This window comes from Apteryx mantelli, chromosome 8, assembly GCF_036417845.1.
Source record: "Apteryx mantelli isolate bAptMan1 chromosome 8, bAptMan1.hap1, whole genome shotgun sequence".
NCBI lineage: Eukaryota > Metazoa > Chordata > Aves > Apterygiformes > Apterygidae > Apteryx > Apteryx mantelli.
The window spans coordinates 17,694,164-17,717,312 of NC_089985.1; the positions used below are offsets into that span (position 1 = coordinate 17,694,164).

General features: G+C 39.2%; 1 protein-coding gene across 1 annotated transcript in view; it reads left to right on the forward strand.

Annotated features, from left to right (window-relative positions):
• Positions 1 to 23,149, forward strand: part of NR5A2 (nuclear receptor subfamily 5 group A member 2) — a 91,475-nt gene that overhangs the window by 30,470 nt on the left and 37,856 nt on the right. The window contains exon 5 of the mRNA XM_067300445.1: positions 15,035 to 15,154. Within this exon, the coding sequence (XP_067156546.1) occupies positions 15,035 to 15,154 (120 nt within the window). The remainder of the gene's footprint in view (positions 1 to 15,034; positions 15,155 to 23,149) is intronic.

Below are 23,149 nucleotides of genomic sequence, written 5' to 3' on the forward strand. Positions count from 1 at the left end.
TAAGGGTCATAACATTGTTTTACGAATTATTTACAACAAAATATCAGGTTTTTGCTTCGTTTTGATTTATACCCGACCTGTACTGAATCCTTTCCAAGCAGAGCAGGAAGAAAGGGATGTGAACGCCTAACAAATACCAAATATTTGTGTAAAGGGGACCGCCACATATAAGTGACCCTAAAATGCAATTTTACTAATATAAAGTAATCATAATAGATATGAGGGTAGGAATAGACTTCATGGATCATCTAATCCATTCTCCTTATACAATGAGAGAATATTGATGACATATAGAAATGAATTACATTTTAATTGCATACACTAGAGAAGTCCTCACCCTGTGTCTAGTTCAGACTTCTCAGGGAGCTTCACAAACACATTGCACTATACAAAGAGGTAATTTTCATGCAACATGTGAGATAAAAAATAAACTATGCACATTTCTCAGTTTTTAAAAGTAACCTAAAGAAACCCAGATTCAACTCCATTTATCAAATAGTTATGTATTTGCAAAATGTGTATATTTGACACAGTAGATTGGATTTTGGTGCTGTGTGTGCTCATGCAAGAGGAAATATAAAAGGAGCTGTCACCAGAAGCTGAATTTAGAAGTTGGCTAATGCTAGGCTGTATTTTAAAAATGTGTACATTATCACAGTCTTCACAGATATAAAGCAATACAAACTAAGGGCCTGCTCCTCAAAGTCTTATACTGAAGCACAGACATTTTTGTATTTTTGTCTATATATGGATTGTTGGATCAGTCTCAAAGATGTGTGTAATGAAATAATTTATTATATAGCATCCAATCTCAGATACATAGGATGTCAGGTTATACAGTTATGCCCAGTACAAAAATATTGAGCTAAATATTCTCACTGTGTTGTAAGCTGATGCTTATACTTATGTAAGAACAGAGTGCTGTATTATTTAACTGGACTTTCTGGATTTATTTTGAAGGCTGGCAGTTAGATATTTTTATTTACAGAGAACTGTCCATGCATGTTCCAGGCAGTGAGGCAGCCCTTTTCTACTATTGGATTTATGGTAACATAAACAGATACTGCATAAAAACATAATAATAGACAGTCCCTTCCCTGAAGACCTTAGAATCTAAAAGAGACAGACGCAAAGGAAAGGAAACAGAGGCACAGAGATTAGTTAAAAATGAGGCAGATTAGTTAAAAAAAAAGAAAAAAGCCAAGGAGAGAATTCAGTCTAATACCTGTCAATCAAATGAGGCTGAATGTTTGTATAATCTTGCATCCATTTATATTTCTAAACCATTCAAGCTATTTTATGTACCAGGAAAGTTGATCTGGTATCCATTTATGAACCCATATTAAGAAAAAGTTCTAATACACCTCAAAAAAAGTTGTTAAGAGGCAGAGTTGCACTGCACCTTCCTTTGATAAAACTGGAATTAATCAATAACTTTTCTCTACATTTGGATATCAAAGTAACCTTTTAGTCATAGTAAATCTTCAGAAGTAGAACTTGTTAATAAACTTAATTAGAAAACAAAGCAACCAACTTAGATTAATAGTAGATTGCCAGACGCTTGGACACAAGCTATGCAAAAATGATTTTTGTAAGAAAACATTGCATTTTTGTTACAAGCTCTTGCCATTGTTCTTTAAGCAAAGAGTACGTACTGACCAAGTTTCTGCCACTGTGACTAAAACTTAGCTCCCACATTTGCTGCGTATGGTGCACTCATGGGTAAATCGAAGGTAATCGGAGCAAGCTGGTTTGGGTCTTCATTCCCCCAGCTGACATCAAGAAATGTACTAAGAAGAACCGAATAAATTGGGATGTACAGACTTTCTCCCCTTTTCCTAAACTCATGCTTAATCTTCTGTTGCATATGGACATTTAGGAACCTAAATTAGAGACTAAAAATTCAGATACCTCATAATTTGGTGACCAACAACAGAGAAAGTCAGAAGCTTAGCTGTGATTGCCTCCTTCACCATTCCACAATCATTTTTACCTGTAAAGTTCCAGTTCATTCTGTGGGCTGTACTGCAAAAAATCCCTCATCAATACTTCTTAACAAGCAGTCCAAATATTAACAGAGTTCTTTCAAGGATATGGATATTTTTAAGCAAATATTAATATTAATCTTAACTGCAGTTTTAATGTCTGCATGGAACTTGGGCAGAGTTGTGACAACCTTATTTTAATAATACTTCAGAGATTTCCAAATTAGAATACAGGAAGCAGGAAGTGGGAATAAATGAAACAATGCCAAATAAAAGGATAAATGGAAAAAGCATTTTAAGGCACACTTGCCTGTTCCTTAAGCCTTCATTCAATCAACACTTCATGTCCTTTTTAATAGCATGGCTCTGTCTGCTCTTTTACACTTGAATTTTTCAGGAAAGGAGCTAATTTTCTTGTAGATGATGTTCATAGTTGAAAGAATTTAGCCAGACGGTAATAGCTGCATGCTGAGAGCCTCCTGCAATGCTTTTAAGATGTAAAGAAAAGTGCTAAGTGTTTTGGATCATTTCCATGCGCAGTAGCTCATTGGATCATGCATCAGTGCTTCCTCCCTCTCCTGCCCAGCCTTCTTGTATGACTTCAACTCCCTTCAGTGGTGTTTTTAAGCAACCTATTCTATCAAATCAGATATTGTCATAACACACGATAACCCCCCTTGGATGTCCTATAATGCTGGATATTCTTTCACTCTGTCTCTCATCATTGGATCACCTTTCTGATTTAATCTGTGTCCCATACTTATTTTGTAACTTTGGGCAAGCCACTTAATATTTCAAGACCAGAAGCTACTGTCAGTTATGCTGATGACATATAACCAGCATAACTCCACTCACAAAGCCTGCCCCACTGAATCTCAGCTACCTCTTTTGCAAAATGGAAATTAATTACTTTTTCAAACTTCATGAGATACTAATTAATTTTATCACAACATCTTTGAAGATGAAAAGATGCTAAAATTCTAGGACCTAAATAACAGCTTGGTAAATGTTTTATAAATACAATAGACAGAGGGAAATGCGATATAGTTTTTAATCATACTGTTATAATTAACAATAATTTTGTCTAACTTTTTAAGTATCTAGCATTGTAGTCATCATTCCCACTTCCATGCCAGTAGTTTTCCTCCCTTTATTCACTCTGGATGGCCCTAATGGTCAGTATAGAAGCAGAGGACCTGCAAGACTTCTATTCTTAGCTCAGTCATTAAAGTTTGGGAAATTCAGTCTTTTCCATTGCCTTCATTTCACTTTCAGTAAAATGAGGATCATAATATTGGTCTCTTAAAGTCTGCAGATATGTATCATTATATAGCTGTTAGAAACTGTTATTTTCTGCAGCTCTCCTTTCCTCACAGCCAAGGTGTTTTCTGTGCATAATGTGGGAATTACTCATTTCTACACTAATAGTTTCTTAATTTTGTCTGCTGGTGATTTTTTTCTGATCTATGCATTCTCTAAACAAATGCAGCTTTTGGCAGTAGGGCATCTTCCAGAGATGTTTTCAGCACTATGTGCATCTTTTCCTGTTAAGCTGATTTCTCTTTGTCTTTCATGGCCATTTTTTAGCAGAGATCTCTTCTTTCAGTATTACAGGATTGAATTTGTGGTTTTCTTTTTCTCTCATGTCTATTCCAGGCTTAGCTCCTGTTTTCACACAGGCAAAACCTATGTAGCTCATGTTGTTGTTTCTCTTAGTAACTCTCTTACTGCTCCCTTAAAGCTTTGACTGGTACTCCTCATCTGTTTGTCTTGAACTCAAATAACTTTGGGACTCAGTAGACCAATATCTTGGTTTCCTGAATTATCTTGATGTTAAAGGTTTCTTGTTTAACTTGTCCTTCTCTTGGACACTTTTAGACCATGTCTATATTGCTAGTTGAAATGTAGCAGGTGACTCAGGATTTGAGTATATACTCAGATTTGTACTCAGCTTATAAATGCATACATCAGCCTCTCCTTTAACCTTCATATCATTTCTGACTCTCTAGTTACCTTATACCTGGTCTTTTAGATCTGTTTCTCTATCATAGTCCTCACAAAATTTCCATGTCTGTAAGTGCCTCAACTTTATTCCCCTAATAAAATTCACCCATGCCATTATCTTCTCTTTCATGGGCTCCTGCAATTTTCTTCATATTCTCCAGCTCAGCACAAACCTCTGTCAGTCCCTGTTGCTGCTTTCATGGATGTGGCATTTGCCTCTGCTTTGCTCCACTGCGCCAGCTGACTGCTGTCACTGCTGCAGCTCCTGGGGTGTAAGACCACCTTTCTGTATTTTTACATCAGCAGCACACTAACACATGCACATCGTGAAGATACAGTTTCTCATGATTTCTTACTGCTTTTGCTGCAATTTTGCTCAGCTGTTCTATTACATATCATGCGAAAACACTATGGGATACATCTGTATGGGAAGTGCAGTGCTGTAGCCTAATACTGGCCTCTAGTGCAAAGGTGTAATGCGGGTGTGTGCTTTCTGACTCCTGTTTAACACCCTCTAGCTCCCAGGCTTGAGACTGGACACCCATGTGTTTTAGTGATTCAGATATAGGCAGAAAGAAATATCTGCCCTTACATAGCTGGATGTTTGTCAAAAGTATTAAGAGGAAAATGAAAAGTAAAATATAAAACAACATATTTTAATTCTTGAAATAGATCAAAATGCTGTGCAATCAAAAGTGAAAGAACATTTAAAATATAAAACTGATCTTTCTGTGTCCAGCATAGTACGTATTGATTCTAAGTAAGCAAATAAATAGTATTAATGTAGCCTTAATGGATCGCTATAGGAATTCACATCATGATATATTTTAGTATATACCACTGAAAAAATAAATATTACTAGACTAATAAAGGCAAAATAAAATAAAAATAGAATTTTGCTAGAGTGTACACTTTTAAAAGGCATTACTTTCAGAATAAAAATTAGTTCTACCTTCAGATTTGGTGTTCACAAAAATGGTATCTAACATCCAATATATTAGATTCTTTGTATGCTTTTTTAAAGTGTCCAACCCTGGGTGTCTCTAATACATACCTATAAAACAATTCTTCTCTCATTTGCATTGCTGTAATTTTAAAGTAACTCCTTTTTAATCATAAGATTAACTATATATCACATTGGTATATCTGTAAATATAATCTGACACTGTGTACACAAACCAACCTTTGTAGGTATCACCTCTTAGAAAGAAAAGTAAGGCTACACCTCTCTTATAGCTGCCCTTTTCCCATCTCCACACCTGCCTTGAGTAGCTGTACTGGAAATAAAAAAATGCAGACTCTGTTAGACAGGAGAGTACCCACACAGTGTGATGTAAAAGAGAGCCAAGTTAAGTAACTCTTGTGTTAATGCATGCAGAACACAGTGCTACGGGGCATACAGCACCTGAAGGTGCAGGGCCCTAAGTGTGCAGAGAGATTGCTCGTCTGCCTGGTACCATATTAAAGGTTCTTTCTGAATTTAGCATGTCTCTGTTGTGTCACAAGTGAAAAATATTTTCCGTATTATATTTAGTTGATTGAGTTTTAATAGAATATTTATTTTGCGGAAAATAAATTTGGTTCTTACTAGGACTTTGTCTTTAATATTTTACACTATTAACAATGCGTCTCTGTTTGTTGTATTGATCTCTGTCAAGATTTGATGTTGCTGTTTTCTAATAAATTTTACAAATGAGAGCTAATGTAGGAGGTAAAGTTTACTTATAGACTATTGGAATAAGCGTCAGCTGGAAAAATGGGGTAGGTGTTAGAAAAATGACATGATAATTTACCCAATAAATCATCACACAGGAAGGGACCATTACATATTAAAAATCCTTTTAAATAACACTAAAATACTTGTGACTTGGAGAAGTCAATAGAGACTTTAATCAAAGGCTGCTGTACAATAGAGTAAAATTGCTGATTCAATATATTCCGAATAAATTCACCACCAGTACTTTAAAATTTACTAGGCTCAGTCTTGTCTTCTGATTCCCAGGAGCACATCACTGTGTATCCTAAAGAGCAGATCAGACCCACAAGGATAACAATGAATTGAGTGGGCCTAATTCTGATTTCATTTATGTGGAAGTCAAAGTGTTCCTGCAAGTGAGCTAAGATTCTGGCCCATCACATTTTTGCAGTTAGTTGTTGGCATCAGAAAACAGGTGTATATCTGCAGTAATTTAAGGGAGCAAAACAGTTTTACTACCAAAATTGCTGTATGAAGTGCATAGAATTATCTGATTTTTATATTCTAGGCCTAATTTTGCATAACCTTATGCTGTACTAACATCAGTAGAGATACTCACAGGAGTGGGATTTTGAAGATCAGTTCTATGGGCCCGGTCCTGAAGACGACACCTCCTTCTTCACTCTGTGAACCGTGTGTTGAGAAGAATAATTTTTCTCTTTCCTTATCTTTGCTTTCACTTTGACAGGAACAAAACACTGCATTGTAAGCAAAATTTTCATTTGGGACTCAAAAGAAATCCTTTTCTTATTTTCAGTAGAGAAAACAAAACCAAAAAAAGAACCCAAGAAAAACACATTTATAATTCATCAGAAATAATGCTGACTGCAAACTACTAAGTAGCCTTCATGCAGTTTACACAGGATATGGAGAGATAAATGTGTTTTTCAGGAAAAGGAGGAAAATAGGAGTTTTATATGTTGCATTTGAGGCACTATGTAATACATACATATATACAAAGTTTATAGTAACGTTCCATTCATCAGAGGTTTGAAGAACTGAGATTTTTTATTTACCTTTTCCTTAGTAGAGGGGGTTACTGTCCAAGTGGACTCCACAGATCGATAAAAGAAGTATTATTCTCTAGTAGGGACACCATTTGCTGCTTGCCCAGACCCTCTTCAGCAATCTGAGGTCGCTAGACCCATGCAGCTTGTGTTACGGCCCTGCAGGAAAATGGGATGAGTGTGAACTAATACTTAAGGCTGCTTTTTCTGGAAGCATTTTAACTAGATAGAGGGTGAGCGTTGAAACTGGGAAATGTCTGGTCGCTGCTGGTTTCATCCCTAGAACCCTCCTTTCACAGTGATCTTATACATAGCTCTCTGGGGGCATGCGAGAAAGGAAACTTTTACAAAGCCACCCCTCTCCCCTTTCACATTTGTTAGGCAAGAAAGATCACACACCTTTCTGAGCACGGACACCACATATCCTCCACTCCAAATTTTGGGAGGGTAAAAGCGTAGGAATGCTCAAAGGTATAATATTGCTTAATGCTATAAATTCCTCATCCATGTCCTCTAACAGATTGAAAAGGGGCTTGATATTCCAAATATTAATAGTTCAGTGAGCAAGGAATAAATGGAGCATTTTAGTCCTTCTCTCTCTCTCTCTTTGGGTTCCCTGATGTTGACTGAAGGGTGAGCTTATTAGTCTTTCCTTTGGTGTGGTACTTATGCAGTTACTTTCCTCTATCCAGATACTGATTTGCACAAAGCATATAGGAATATAACATCTTGGGGACATGAACTCCATGTTGAAATGAGCTGACATTGGCTGATGGATTCACAAGTTATTGAAGGGAGAGGTACATGCACTCACGTGCAAACACACACACACACACACACACACACACACACACACACACACAGTATAAGCACATCTTTATAAGGTCCTCTTTAGAAGCCATAAAGGAGCAGAAAAAGGCACGTTCTGAAATATTTCTGTTCTTCATTTCATTTTTAAATCATGATAAAATGCAAAATGCTACCAAACTGGGACAGACTTTATACTCACTTGGCACTAGAGCTAGACTGCAACAGGCAGCAGACAGTGGTGTAACATAACTTTGGCCTGTAAATATCGCTCCCTGCCTTTATGTAGAAGAGGCAATTTCATATAACACGCAGGTTTCTAGCAAAGAGCTGGAACAACCAAAGTTAACAAAGTTAATATTAAATCATTTTTTTCTTGAACTTTGTAGCATTTTATTACTGAAGCTATAGATAATAACCACATTTTATTATGGCATTCACTGATTCTGAAAGTTATGTGCATTTTCTTTTCAAACAGCATCAGCTGCTACGTGCTGCTTTTTGACAGCAGCCTCACACAGGAGGCTTCCCACTGTTAGCAGCCACCCATCTGGAGAGTCCAAATCCTTCTCTGTCTGGGTTACAATATGGAAGCCGTGCATGCATTCAGCAGTAAAAATTAGCCTCTGGAGTGCACTTGTCTTATCAAACTTTGATTTGGAGCGATCTGCTTCAATATAGCATAAGAAAATGGGGTAACAACTTGAGCTGTATGTCTGCAGTGACTTGTGAGTGATCTCCAAACTACATTCAAAAGGAAGTTCAGCCATCCCTTGAACTTGCATGCTTCAGGCTGAGCAATTCAAACAGATGTTTAATCACTTCATATTCACTAGGAAATGGCTATTCAATGGCCGTAGAATTTAAAAGTGGCATTGTGAGATGAATGCTTCACGTTATTTCTATATTGGCATTCCCTTTTAGAAGCATAAGTAAAAACAATTCAGCTGCATCTAACGCATTTTTATCACATAAATTTCAATCATCTTTTTTTTTTAATCATTAGATACCCTTTTAAATTTTTAGTAGCAGAAAAGCCCAAAGCTATAGTGCCAGTTAATGCAAATAAAAAAAGATGAAAAGGGATCCTCCAACTTCTTGAAAGGGAGGTGTTGAATGGGTAAAAGGTGATTGTGTTCTTTAACTGAATCTGCAGCAATAATTATAAGGAAAATATTTAACTTAAAGCAACACAAAAAAATGCATGACCCCGAAAGTTTTAACAGGTAATTCATCAAATGCCAGGTTGAAAATACCTCTTCAGAAGAAAAATTGTAATAAATCTGCAGTTGTTGGTTACAGTATGCTAAATATTGTGAAACACCTTCCTAAAAGAAAGATACAATGTGGTTTTGATAAGATTAAGGTACATTTCAGCAAAACATACACATTATTCTTCATTTTACTGTTTAGCAATTTCAATGTTCTTCTTCAGAGAAAACAAAAGTTTATAATGATTAACGTTCTGTGCTGTGGGAAGCATACACTCTACAACAATACGACTCTTGTATTGCAATAGCTTTCCTCATCTATAACATCAGCACAAATAGTTTTTCAGATGAGTAACCAGCATTTCTGAGATAAGTCCTTCCTTTAAGTACAATTGATAATATGTGATTGTGTATTGCAGTGTCAACAGAGGCCTCAGTGAGCCTGACAACCTTCCCCTGATTCCCATAGCAAAAGCAGAGGGCCTGGCTGAGTGGGAGCTGGGCACTGGCAGACCAATATCCCCCCCCCTCCCCAGCCCATCTTTCTGTCCTCCCAAGAGATAGTGTGTCACTGCGGTGCTCAGGATTAGACTTTCACACTTCAAACTGAGAGTGTATTTCCCCCACACCCGGAAATATCCTACCCAGCTTGCTTTATATTGTATAAGATAAATTATGCAAACCAATAGTTGTGTCTAAACATATTCTCACACATGCCTGTTTTCTAATTCTTGTTAGTAGTGGAGAGTTTGGAAATCTGATTGAAAGTTATCTAAAAATCCTAACTTGCAGAGGGAATCAGTGGAGGAACTCAGGCACACAGCCAAGGAATTCTGTGTTCAAAACTGTATTTGGATATTTAACAGTATTAAGTTCACTGTGCAGCTAAGCAACACCAAATGAATCTTTCATAGCAGACACAAAGATGTATCCCAGTGCCACCAGGCCCCATGGTGCTGCTAACCCCCAGGGGAAGGGGGTCAGTGGACCCTGGAAGACATGGGGGGTCTGTCTCTCTACATCCCTCTCTTTTCACCACTCTGATCTTTTTGATGTTCTAAATGGGGAAGATACCATTTTGCTGTGAAGCCGCAGGATAAGCTAATGCAGGGACCCTCACGCTTGGGGCATAGACCACACTGTGACCCACCTTCACCAGTTCCTGTCCTGAGATATGCAGGCTCCTTCTGCTCTCAACCACACAGCAGGTCTGCTCAGGTGCTTTACTGAGAAGAGATGGGACTGTCCACAGCCAGGAAAAAGAGGGGAGAATGTGGTCTCATCCAGCCCTTCTCGAGTGCTGCGGCAAATGGGCTGTGCGACTAGCAATTTCCTCCTCTGTGGGAGAGAGAAAGAGCAAAAGATTTGTTTCACAGATGCCACAATACTGAAATATTGCCGATTAATAGCATTGTTATCATTCAGTACTGTCAGGATATTGCCCACCATGAGGGCATGTTTCCAAGCCAATACGGGAAGGACAAAATCTTAAAACCTTATCAGAAAATGCTGGGTTGTATCCTGCCAACAGCCTGTACATAAAATACCCACCAGTGGCTATTGCATGGGCAGTGCATAGTTGATCACGCTTACCTTTCAGTCTTGCACATGCTGAAAGATCTTTTCAGCATGACAAGTTCTGCTGTTAGAGTAGTTTATTCTGGCTAGCATGGCAGCTAATAGGCAGCACAGTAGGATGGTGCTAGGTGCTTGTGACAATGACAATTTGTCTTCCAGCTTAAGGAGAATGCTACAGATAGTCCAAACAGCATGAGATATAAGGTTATGGATGACTCCAAATTCTGACACACTTCCTTGTTTTCGCTGAAGGCACAGGTAAACAGGATTTTCATGTAGGAAATAGGATATACCTATTGCCATGCACTAGTGCTATCAGAAAGCTCTCCCTTGCTCCACCTTTGTACCCCTACTGTTTAAGACAGTAGACAATATACATGCCCACTTTCACCTCTGGGACTTTTCTGCCCATGCTGGCAATATCTGCCACCCTCTGCTTCTCTGACACAAAGTACTTATACACTCCCCCTCGGCACCAGCACCATCCCTTACTCGCTCTCACACAGTCCCTTCAGGTCTGCATCGTATCCAGTCTCACCATCCTCACCTTCAAGATTTTACTAATGACCAGCTTCCCTTATGTCTTCTCTAACCTCACCACCTCCTTTAAAGCCTCCTCCTAAGCACTCCCTTTGCTTCCCTTGTCATTTGACAGCAGTTTTACAAGTTTGGTGTTTTACTCCTTTACTCCTTTTAACATTATTATTCTTTCATGCCACTCTGCATGCTAGAAACAGTTTCTTGTTTCTGCTGAGTCACACACCCTCCCTTAGCTTCCTTCACATCTCTCATTAAAAGTCATTTCTTCAGCAACAATCTACAGTTATGTTATCCCCACTGATAAGAGCCTTCGTCTGAATGCCACTGGCCAGGCAGGACCTAAATTTAACCATCTGGGCACCATATTGACTCATGCTTTTGCTTGAGGCTAGATAACTGTCAAATGGGTGTCTCTAACAAATTGCTTAGGTAATACAGTGGTTACATTATCCTTGTGTGCCAGTGTTCTGTTATGGCAGGGGTCAGCTGCAAATTTGGGGACTGTTCTTGCAGCAACCGGTTGTTGGCCATATAATGTTCAATTTTTATTTATAAGCACTCCCAGTAGTTGGAACGAAGGGGATTTTGTTGTTGTTGCTGTTGTTGTTGTTAATACATTGATAATACTCACAAAAATCTCCACAAACTGAAGATCCTCAAAGTTTAGCCAATAGTGCAAGCCTATGAGCTTGTTTCTATTTCCATGTATAACGTGACTGAAAATGATGTTGATTATTGAGGAAGTCCCAGACTGAACCCAAGTCATCTTGGTGACAGAATCTTACCTTTTAGCCTGCTCTCCCTGTTAATGGAGGACCAAAATACTTCAGCTGTGGAGTCATTAGACTGAAGTCTGCAAAGGTGCTTTTTCTGTAGAGGACTTTCCTCTCCAGAATTCACTTTCCGCTGTGGCCATCAAAGCTTACGCCTCTTTGCCTTTGAGGATCAGTTTAAGGCACATACTTGTTTTGGCCAGAGGTTGAGTTTGGTTATGCCAGATAATATGTTTCTATGACTCATTTATTCAGGTACCCGTGGAAACATGAAGGTGTTTATGTTCTGGTTGGACTATATCCACCTCATAAAGTTAACCATCTCATTCTAACATATTAAGTGTTGTTACCATTTTTATTCAAAAGTGGTTTATTTTCTGTTTTTCAATTTTCCATTTAGTATGCATTAGTAGAGGTACCATATGTGTTTTTCATCATTTACATACCTTTTAGAAGTAGTCTGTAACTGATCACTTGCCCTACATTTTAGTAATACATGACTCTCCTTAAAGTCATCTCTGTTTCTTCATAGTGCAAACTGGGAAGCATTCTGCTGCCCTACCACCTTTCTTAACCTGGCAAAAGCAGATGGATCCAATAGTCCTCTCAAGCCAATATTGCATTGTAGATATTTATTTTGCTTTTTATGCTATCCATTTTATGGGCTTTAACTGGTTAAATTACAGTAAATGTGAAGAAGCACATTTTGTGAACCACTAGTGCTGTTGCTAGTTGTACGAGCCTTGTAGAACAGCAGGAACAGATTATGTGCAAAACACTTTTTTTGTGTGTTTTGGCCGTCTCATACTGCTCTCACAGCACTGGCTTGGTAATGATATGATAAAGCTTGGGAGGTAAGCTTTGATTGCAGGGTAGCTGCTGTTGGGGCCTTCAGAAAGCCAGACCTGTAAAATGCAGTTTGTTTTCAAAAGTTGCTGCCTGTGGCTGAGACAGATGGGTTAGCTGGAAATATGTCATTTATAATATAATCAAATGCTTGACCTCTTATTCAGGTATCAGTTGTTACCGCACGGATGTTGAATGTTTAAACCATCTCACAACTTGTTTTGTTCAGATGTAAGCTGTGGCACTTCTGCGTGAAATGCTAGTTTTGTATGAAACTGTTGTGCTAGCATGATTTATATGATTTTTGTAACATCTTGTTGTACAGAGGAGAAAATGATCATAAAGCAGTTTCAGGTAAAAAGCAAGAGTACTCTGATCTGTAAATTTCAGATTCCTTGTATTTTAAATTTGGCCCATGTTTTGGTGGGGAGTGTATCACTGTAGTAATTTACAGTCCTCTCTTGAGCTAAAAAGTCACTTGGTTGAAATGGTTTTGTAGTCAAATACATGTTGTGGGCAGAGGAAGAGAGATTTTTTTTTAATATAGACTCAGCCTTGCTCTGTGATCTGAACAGAAATGAATTATCATGGGCATAGACAGCATGGGGACAGAGCAAGGCTGAGTTTGTGATAGCACTAGCTTTACTCTGACTTAGTAATATATCCATCTAGAGAGTCCACACCTCTTTCTCTCCTCTGTCTCTATTGCCAATGGAGATGTGGCTCGTGGGTGATATCTGAGTATACATGTATTAACTGTGAATGTAAGCAGAACAGCAATTATGTTAAAAGATTATTCTTAATACTGCAAAGCCAAAGCATGCAAAAATTTTGAAATATCAGAACTGAGATTGTTACACAATAGTAATTCAGCCCCCCCCCTTTGTGTCTATGTATTAAAATCTCTAGTATAACACAAATGCAGATTGAGGCTAAGATTAGCACAGATAACACAAGCATTAAATAATTTTGTAGCGCTTGATTTTGCAACCTTAAAATGTTCCTTTAGCATAGGTATTCAGATATAATTTCCTCCCCTTTTTTTTAAGAGCAAACTGAAAAAAAAGCAGCAAATGATATCATCCTCTAGGTAGGCCAGCAGTGGAGAGGATGGGACATGCATTTTCCCAGAAGAGGTAACTGCTGCAGTTGTGGAGCAGGAGAAAGCAAGAGTCTTGGGCGCTAGTCCAGGCTTTTGGAGGGGGACGTGCTCAGCCATACACAGGTTCTTCTACCCTTTTCTCCCCATTGGCTTTGTGCTAATCTGCTCACTTTCTCTATTGATTCTTTCCTCATCTCATTCCCTTATACAGTCCAAAGAGGGGAAATAATTTGGGACAGATGCTGAAGGGGCAAAAACTGGGACAAGAATAGTTGGGAGAGGGATTGTGGGCAGGGAGAAGGGAAGTTAGGACTAATAAGGGAAGTAGACAGAGACTTGGATGTTTAAGCTGTTAAAATTTGAGCTGTATGGCAAGTGACTGAAAACAGTTAGGAAATACTGGGTGACTTTCATAGACAGCACCACAAAATCTATTGCTAACAAATATTACTGCTTTCTCTGCATAAGCACATCATACAACCAGAAAACAAGTTTGCAAGGATAAACCTCAAAAATTCATTAGATCATAGATGATAACATTTGAAAAGACCTATTGCACTATCTAATCCAGTTCATGCAAGATTGTTGTCTATAATGTGGTTTCCTGTGCATTGCCAAAACTACTTCTAAACTGATTGAAATTAGAACACCTGAATGACTATTTTAGTAGTTCTTTCTCTCTGAAATTTTAGGCAAGTCTTCACTTTAAATGTTTTCTTTTTAGTTTCTTTTGTATATCTCCTAGGTTACAGACATTTTGAATCTGTTCAGCAATTGCTATCTATGCAGGTTTCTCACTGCCTCGTGCACATCGCTTTCTTCCCTTACCTGTAACACCTGAAGCTACCCAGCTTCTGTTTCTGAAGAAGTTTTCTTCATTTTTCAGAGTATCAGAACCATTATTAGAGTGTTTACCTGTCTCTTCACTTTATCCCTTTGCAAGGGAATTACCTCTGATTTGGCCCTGTTGCAGCAGTAGCGCTCTTGAAATCTGCAGGTTCCTCACTGTTGCCAGAAGCTAAGGTCCAAGGATGGGGAATATGAAGATGTTCACATTAGCATTGTTTCTGCTATTATTGCTTTTGGATAAGAATAACACCACATTCCATGAGCATTTTGTAAATGTCTTACATAATCTATTATTATTACTTTGCATAACAATGCCATAATTCTGCTTTCCTAGAATGCAATCAGTTGTAAATATTCTATGCATTTTATAGATAATGGTTTTGGCAGTGGCCTATTTATTTAGCTGAGAATAGCAATTCTGTGAACTAAGACTTTTTGATAGCATTTCTGTTCTCATAACATTAACCAGACACTTGAAGACAGAGGCATGCTAGCCGGTTCCCATCGGTGGCTCTGTCGTGTGATGTAAGAATTACTCCCACAATAATGTCACCAACGTTCATGCTTGCTTTACAGGTTGATGACCAAATGAAGTTGCTTCAGAACTGCTGGAGTGAACTCTTAATTCTAGATCACATTTACCGGCAAGTGGTACATGGAAAAGAAGGCTCTATCCTTCTGGTTACCGGGCAACAAGTGAGTATGGGGGCTCAAAGCAGTATTGATGGCTTTTTAATAATCATTTTCAAAATAGCAGGAGTTTAACCAGGTCAGCAGCACTCCTGTGTCCTGAGAGATTCTCCACAAATAATGTAGGTAAAATGACTTGTGCACTCTGTTCTTAGTCTGCTGATTGCAGGTGAACTTGTAAAAGCATATATAATCATAAGCACTTTGCTTTTCAAATATACTTGTATACTTCAGTGATTGAAAAATAGTAGATGAGAAGTGTTTCTCAAGAAGTTATATTTCCTTAGGGCTAAAATGGTTTCTGACAACAACAGCAAAACTCCTAAACCCTATGCTTTAGGTCTAAGCAACTATAGTTTATTTTCTCTTCAGAACTGTGGTTTACTCAAAAGAATCACTAGCTGGATCAGAAACCTAGATAACTTGCAGCTATTACCACAGAAATATCTTGCTCTTAGAGAAGTACGCACATGTGTGAGACAAAGCCAGAAGCTAAGACTTCTAATCCCAGGAAAATTATCCAGCCCATGGGATATAAATGCAGGTGTTGTCTCAGGAACTCTCAGGGTATGCGCTCTGCAGTTTCTGCACAGCTTTCCAAGGGCTAATTTTTCCCAGGCATCAGATGCATAGGTCACCCAAAACACAAGAGCAAAAATATAGCAAATATCAGGAAAACTGTGAGAAAATCCAAATAAAATAGAAAGTTTTGTCTCATTCATACTTTCCAAAGTACAAATGACTTGACAGTGAAAATGAGAACCTTATTCCTAAGATTCTTATTCTGACTTTAATGGAAAAAACTTCACGGTATCAATGAGAAGTAAAGTGTTCCTGTGCATTGTATTCCTGATTCAAAGTGAAAACAAATGATGGTCCATTGCTATTTAAGTAGCTGCAAACTGAACTGTGTCACTATATACACACATGGGAAAGAATTCCTTTTTCTAACTATACAGATACATCACTTACATCTACATGCTGCAGAATTTCCTTAAAGCTTTAGTCATTTCAAGACTGTAGCCATTTCTCAACACTCAGAAGTGTTTATAAGAATCAGAAAAGAAAGAAAAATAACAGTTTGCATTTATGATTAATAGTTGTATAGTGAAAGAGAGAACTGGTCCAGTCATCCAAGAATAGAGGTGGGAAAATTCAAATTCTAGCTGTGAAGCTGATTCCTGCACATCTTGTGGAAAGTCACTAACCTCTCTGAGATAAAGTTGTTCTCCCTGATTATATTAGCTGAAATTAGTTACATTACTTTTGATTTAGGCTGGTATTGTTGAGAAAATTACTGATCCCTTTTCTGTTTCATTTGCAAAACAAGGACAATTGTACTAGCAATTATTTTATTTACCACACAGAGTGCTTGGCTGATTCCTTTGTTTATAAAGCTCTGAGTATATTCACAGTTTTCTGGTCCTGAAGAACTGCCAAATTAATGTCTCATTTGTTTCATGACAAGCTAGTTTTTAAAAATTCTGAGTGCCTAAGTCCCTCTGAAATCAATTGACCTCTAAATATCTTTAAAAGCTAGCCATTGTCCCCATTTTTCCACAGTACTAATTCTTACTACATTACCCACCTTTACCTTTACTTGGAAAAAAAACAGTTGTTGGACAACAGGTAGCAGGATGCTTATTAAATACTCTGTTTAAAAATCATCAGCTCGATTTGGAAATTTTAGATTTCCAGGAAAAATTATAGTCTCAAACTAAATTAAAACCTGACTATATTGGACTGATTGCATCTGCTTTTGGACTGATTGGACTGGTTTGGCCCCATATTTGTCAAGTAGGTTTAATACGTCCTCCTTTCAACCCAATTTCACTTCTACCTATGCCAGCATTTGTCATTCTGAAGTTGGTGCCAGCACCTCAGTCTCCCGTTGTCTATTGAACTTTCCTCCTTGCATGTAGGCTGCTAGGAGAACAGGGGCCACGTTACAAGAACACCAAACAGAAACACTACAGTCGGTCCCTTTCCTTGTGGACGGACTCCTTCTTATATCGCTCTCGCTAACAGGGGAATAGGGAGACACCATAACGGAAGGAAATATGCAATTTCTGGCTGCTGTTTTTAAAATTGGAAAGAGTCTAAAATCTGCGGATAATGCCACTGTAGCAAACAGCTGGCGGGTTCCAGCCATGATTTCATTCATCTCTGATAACTATCAACTGAGATTAAAAGACATATTGCTTACGGAAGTGGGTGCTAACTGTGCCTGCTCTCATTGGAGTGAGCACAACATACGTAGCCAGTGAAAGACTCCTGGTGGCTGAGGTGTTACAGAAATGCTGCTCCTCTGCCAGTACATGAGTTGTATGCCATTTGTCATTCACACACCTTTACTTTAAAGCACCACTTGTTTAAGTGATTTTCAGGAGTGAAAATCATTCACTGAAGAATCTCTTTTTTTTAAGGTGGACGAAGCAAGGTGAGCTAAGCAGAATGTTTAAAATATCTAGACTTACCGGAGCCACAGCTCTTTGAATCACAGAATAATCCAGGCTGCAGGGGACCTCAGGGGGTCTTGTAGTCCATCCCCCTGCTCAAACCAGCTCAGGGCTTTATCCAGTCAAGTCTTGAACATCTCCAGGGATGGAAACTGCACAGTCTCTGTGGGCTTCCTACTCCACTGTCTGACTGTCCTCACAGGGAGGAAATTTTTCCTCAGATGCAATCTGAGCCTCCCTTGTTTCAACTTACGTGTGGTGTCTCTCATCCTCCAGTGTGAAGAGCCTGGATCCATCTTCCACCCTATAGGTACTGGGGGGCTGCTGTTAGGCCCCCTCTAAAGTTGTCTCTCCTCCAAGTTGAACAAGCCCCTTTCTCTCACCCTCTGCACATAAGGCAAGTGCTCCAGCCCCTGAGTGTCTTGGTGACTCTCTGCTGATGCACTCCAGGTTATCTATGTCTTTCATGTATTGGGGGCCCAAAACTGGACACAGTATCTAGATGCAGTCTAACTTGTGCAGAGTAGAGAGGGGTAATCACTTCCCTCCATCTACTGGCTGTGATCCCGTTAATACAGCCTAGGATACTCTTGGCCTTCTCTGCTGCCAGGGCACATTGCTGGCCCATGCTGTGCTTGCTGTCTGCCAAGACCCCCAGGTTCCTTTCAGCACAGCTGCTCCCCAGCCAGCCTGCCCCCAGGCTGTATCATTTCAAGGGTTTATTCCTTCCCATGTGCAGGACTTGACATATGTCCTGTTGAATTTCATAATGTCCCTGTTAGTCCATTCCTCCAGTATGTCTAGGTCCTTCAGGATGGCAGCCCTGGATGACTGCCCCTCTCCACCCCCCCCCCACCCATTTGGTGTCATTTGTAAACTTAATGAGTGTGTGCTCCATTGCCTCCTCCAGGTCATTGATAACGGAGTTAAACAGGGCAGGTCCTAGTACAGACACCTGCAGTACTCCACTTGTTACTGGCTTCCAGATAGAGCATGACCCATTAACCACTAATCTCTAACCCCAGCCATCCACCCATTTTTTTCATCCATCTGGTTGTCCACCCATCCAGACCATAAGCCCAGATGTGTTCCCAGATGACTTGCTCCAGGATTTTCCCAGAGATCACAGTGAGGCTGTCTGGCCTGTAGTTCCCCAAATCATCCTCATAGCCTTTTTTTGAAGATCAGAGCAACATTTGCTTTTCCACAGTCATCGGGGACTTCCCTCGTCTCCATGACCTTTCAAATAATGATAGCGAGCAGCCTTGCAAGGACATAAATGGTTCTCACAGCACCCTCGGATGCAGCCGCTCCGATCCCGTGGGCTTCTACTGGGTCGAGTTCTCTCAAGTCATCCCTGGCTCAATCCTCACCTACTGCTCATCACTCCCTGCCTCCTTGAACACTATCTGGGAGACCTTGTTAGTGAAGACTAAGGCAAAGAAGACACAGATTACCTCAGCCTTGTCTGTTTGCTGCCAGTAAATCATCAGCCCCATTCAGCAGCAGTCTCATGTTTTCCTTGCTCATCCCCTAACTAGTAATAATGTGGTAAAGCTCTTTTTGTTGCATTTGACATCCCTCGCAAGTCTCAACTCTAGCTGAACTTTGGCTTTTTTAACCTTACCCCTACATGCCTGGGCAATGCTTCTAAATTACTCCTTCAGAGGCAATCCCTGCTTCCACCTGATCTATACTGCCTTTTCGCATTGTAGCTCTGTCATGAGTTACCTGTTTAGCCAAATCAATCCGATACATCTGCTTCCTTTCCCCGAGTATCAGATTGGACCTTTTTGGCTGCATCAATTCAGTCAGTTGTCCTTCTAAGACACAAGGGCAGTTCAAATGTATTTATGAAGGAGGAATTATGCCTGTGTCTGTCTGCTCTGTATTGACTGTAAAATAATTCTGGAAATCCAGAGTTCCAGACCGAGGTATTACCAGTGTTTGCTATTGCACTAAATGCTGCACGCTTACCGGTAGCTGCCCTGATCTTCTCAGTTCCTCAAGTAAGGAAAGAGAAACAACTAGGTCTCCATCTCATAAAAATTAATTGATTAAGGTTTGGAAAGCACTCTGACACTTCTGATGAAAAGTGCTGTAGATGTTTTTATTTATTGCTACCAGCAAAGCACTATGAGCGAAATTACAGTCAATCATCTGGCTTTCGAACATATTAACTTCAAACTGAGGACCTGAGCTGGATAGCCTACTTTATTACCTGAGAATTGATGATTATCATCACAAGTTAGCAAATTTAAGACCTTAGAAGCCTTCTTTCTTGCTTTCCTTAATATGTCCCTCCGTAAAAGCTACCCATAAACACAGGCCTTTTTACAATCACAATCAAGGAAGAAGCTGTAATTAGAATGTAACTGCTTTCTCCACTTAAAGTGCACAGCCTCTGCTCCTGAGATATAAAAGTCAAACTTCATCTAGTTCTCTGGGGCCATACCATTTTCAGTTCTATACCAGGTACCTAAAATGGGCTAGTAAAAGCATACTGAATAATTTTCAAACACACTGGCTCAAACCCATTACCTCCAGGCATTCCTATCACTACCATACCTCTGCATTTCCCTCAAGCCATTGGCTTATGAGTTTTTCCCAGTGTCAATCCACTGTACCTACTTTGATGGGAAAAAAGTGTAGTCAGCAACAAAGAAGCAAGCATTGGCCCTTGCACACAAAGACTGTGTTTTATTTTATTTTGTTATTTGTTTGGTTGGAGTTTCATAAAAGAAGCTCCTTTGTGTGTATATGTTTCAAGAAAGCACTTTTCTCAAATCATTACGATTCCTCAGCAGTTCCTCAGAAACAAGTTTCTCTCTGTGCTGCACACTTCATTTTCTGCACTAAGTATTGCCCCTCAGCAGTAGTAATTACCATTTCAAAACGAAATAAAGTAGCACAAATGCATTTTACAGCTCTCCAAATTTCATAATAGAAAATGGCTAAGGAGTGATTTGCAATGTAGTAGTTAATTGTAAATCATTGCCAATATGCCTTTCACATGCCAGGTTTCATAGGCTTGGCATGTGGCATGTAATTTTAACAGACCATTTCTAATTATAGGACTTTAATTCTTCCAACTTGAGCACTTTTCTGTTGTATCTTCTGCACCAGCAATATGCTGCCAAATTCCAAGGTCCAGAGCACGCAGGATAGATACTTAAGTTTGGTACAGAATATCATTTTTCATGAATTTTCTTGCAGCAGTCAACACATAACATATAAATTATAGCCTTGGCTGCCCAGACACAAGCTGCTCATTTTGTTCATACCTATACTCTGCTCATTGCTGTTGCCAAATCTGCACTCTGCTGAGTTTGGTCAAAGCCATTCAGATAAAAAGACTGTCCAAATATATGCCTAAATCTCAAACTTCTTCGAGACTGTTCAACCTACTGAATGATTGGCAGCCATCACACAGATATATCTTGCACCTGGCTTTGTGTTCTAGAGTAGCATCAAAGAGCATGAGAGAGAACTCAGATCTCAATAGTGTTGTATTTTGAAGCAACTTAAAATTTTGAATTTAGTGGCTTGTTTCTAGACTTTGCAGCTTTTTCAGCTGTACCTTATTAAAAGATGTCAATGTATGGCATAAGGGCTTTGTTTGGGGATTTTTCTGCGGCAAAAATATCTCTGTTAGACTTACCCATTTGCAAAGAAAGCTCCTGCTGTCCCAACTTAGCTGTATTGGCTTGGGCCTGTGGAGAATCTGCTTCTCTAGGGAACCAATTTGTAAGCTCAAGGAGATTGCCTTGCTGCTGAAAAGGTTCTCAGGAGGCAGCTGAACTTTCAAAATGTGGGCTACTGATGAGGGCATTGAAAAGAAAGATCACCCCTGCAGAAGTAGTACTGCTGTAGAGAAAGTTACCAGAGGAAGGAGTTTCTCAGGACAAGAGAAAGGAGCTGGCAAAGAAAGGATAAGCAAACTGGCTTTTCTTTCATCTTAAGAAATGAATAAAAATACATATAGTATTTATAGGTATGATAAGCTAATAGATAGCTAATGGAAAGCTATTACTTACTCCTTATGTTCTCAAGTAGTCATTATTTTATATATGTGTGTGTGTGCGTGTGTGTGCATGCGTAATCACTTTTTCAGTCTGAAAAGAAATTAGTTTTCAAATGATTCCTGCAGCCAGGGAACCACAGTAGAACTTAAAAAAAATTACCATCTCTTTGATTTATATGTAAAGGAAACAGGTAGTAATCATGTTAGCTTTTTCTATCAGCACACTGAAATACAGTACCAGACCAACAAATGCCAAAAGAATTTGTAATAACAAAATGATGCTTCTTCTTTGCTTTTTCTTTAAGTTTGTGATTGAAGTCAGTGAAGCTTCAGACTTGTAGTAGGCTAAAAATGGTATCAGCATTTAGGGGCCAAATCCAGAAGTTCTTACGAACAAACAGTTCTTACAGGCAAACGAGCAGGATTTGATTCAAGATCAGACAAGGCCAAGCCATCATTATTTTGCTGTTCAGGGTAGTATTTGTTGTCTTGTATCCAATCCTGCCCAATTCATTGCTCTAATGGCTTCTGCCTAAAGGAAAAGAAAACAAGGTTGTGTTGGTTGTTAAGAGTGTCTCACGTCTTATGAAGATACGCTATCTGCTTTTTCAGGCTGAACCAGCTGTTCTCAGCTAAATTAGGTAAAATTTATCAGAATACAGTCTTAATCATAAAGTGCCCAATTCAAGTTTGCCCAAAGAGTCACTAAACCTTTTGAGCCTTTCAGGTAACTCTAGACACCTGTGAACAAACTGGTCCCAATTTGCATTTTCTTAGACACTCTTGCTATGTTGTCATGAAACTATCGTAACACTACGATTTTGACTTTAAGTCTAAAATTCCAATTCCAATAAAATTGTCATGGAGAGGACACCCAACATGAAGCACTGCACATCAAAACTGTTCCATTTCCCACTAGCTAACTCTGCTGCGTTCATAGGAGACGCTTTTCTTTGGTAATCTGTACACATTGCTCCCATGAGGAGAACAAAAGCTATTTGCCTGGAGACTGGCCGTGTTTCTTCGAGACTGCCACTCCTCCATACAGGTCCCATATTAGGGAACTGGTTCCTCCATATAAATCCATATCTCTTTGTAAAGTCCCATATTTGATTTTAAGTTTGTGGGCCAACATGAGAGAAAAGTCGCTCAGAGCCCCATCTCAAGGAAGGAAGCACCACATCAGCCTGTCCCACTGACACAGTGATACTGATGGGCTCCACAGTGAGCATGTCCGATCTTCCATTGATGGAAATGGATTCAAAATAGCAGAACAGAGTTTTACATAAGATAAGAAAGTAAAAGGGAAAATGCAATTAAGGGGTTAAAAGCACTGGCTTTCTCTCCTCCTGAAGAAACAGACTGAGTTAGCACAGCCCTAGTGATGCTACCTAAATATTCACAACAAAATTTCCAGTGATGGGTCTAATTTTCAATGAGGCTTATGGATATTCAGACTCAGCAGTGATTCCAGATCATCTCTATATAAAAAGCATGAAGCGCACGGCAACACTTCGG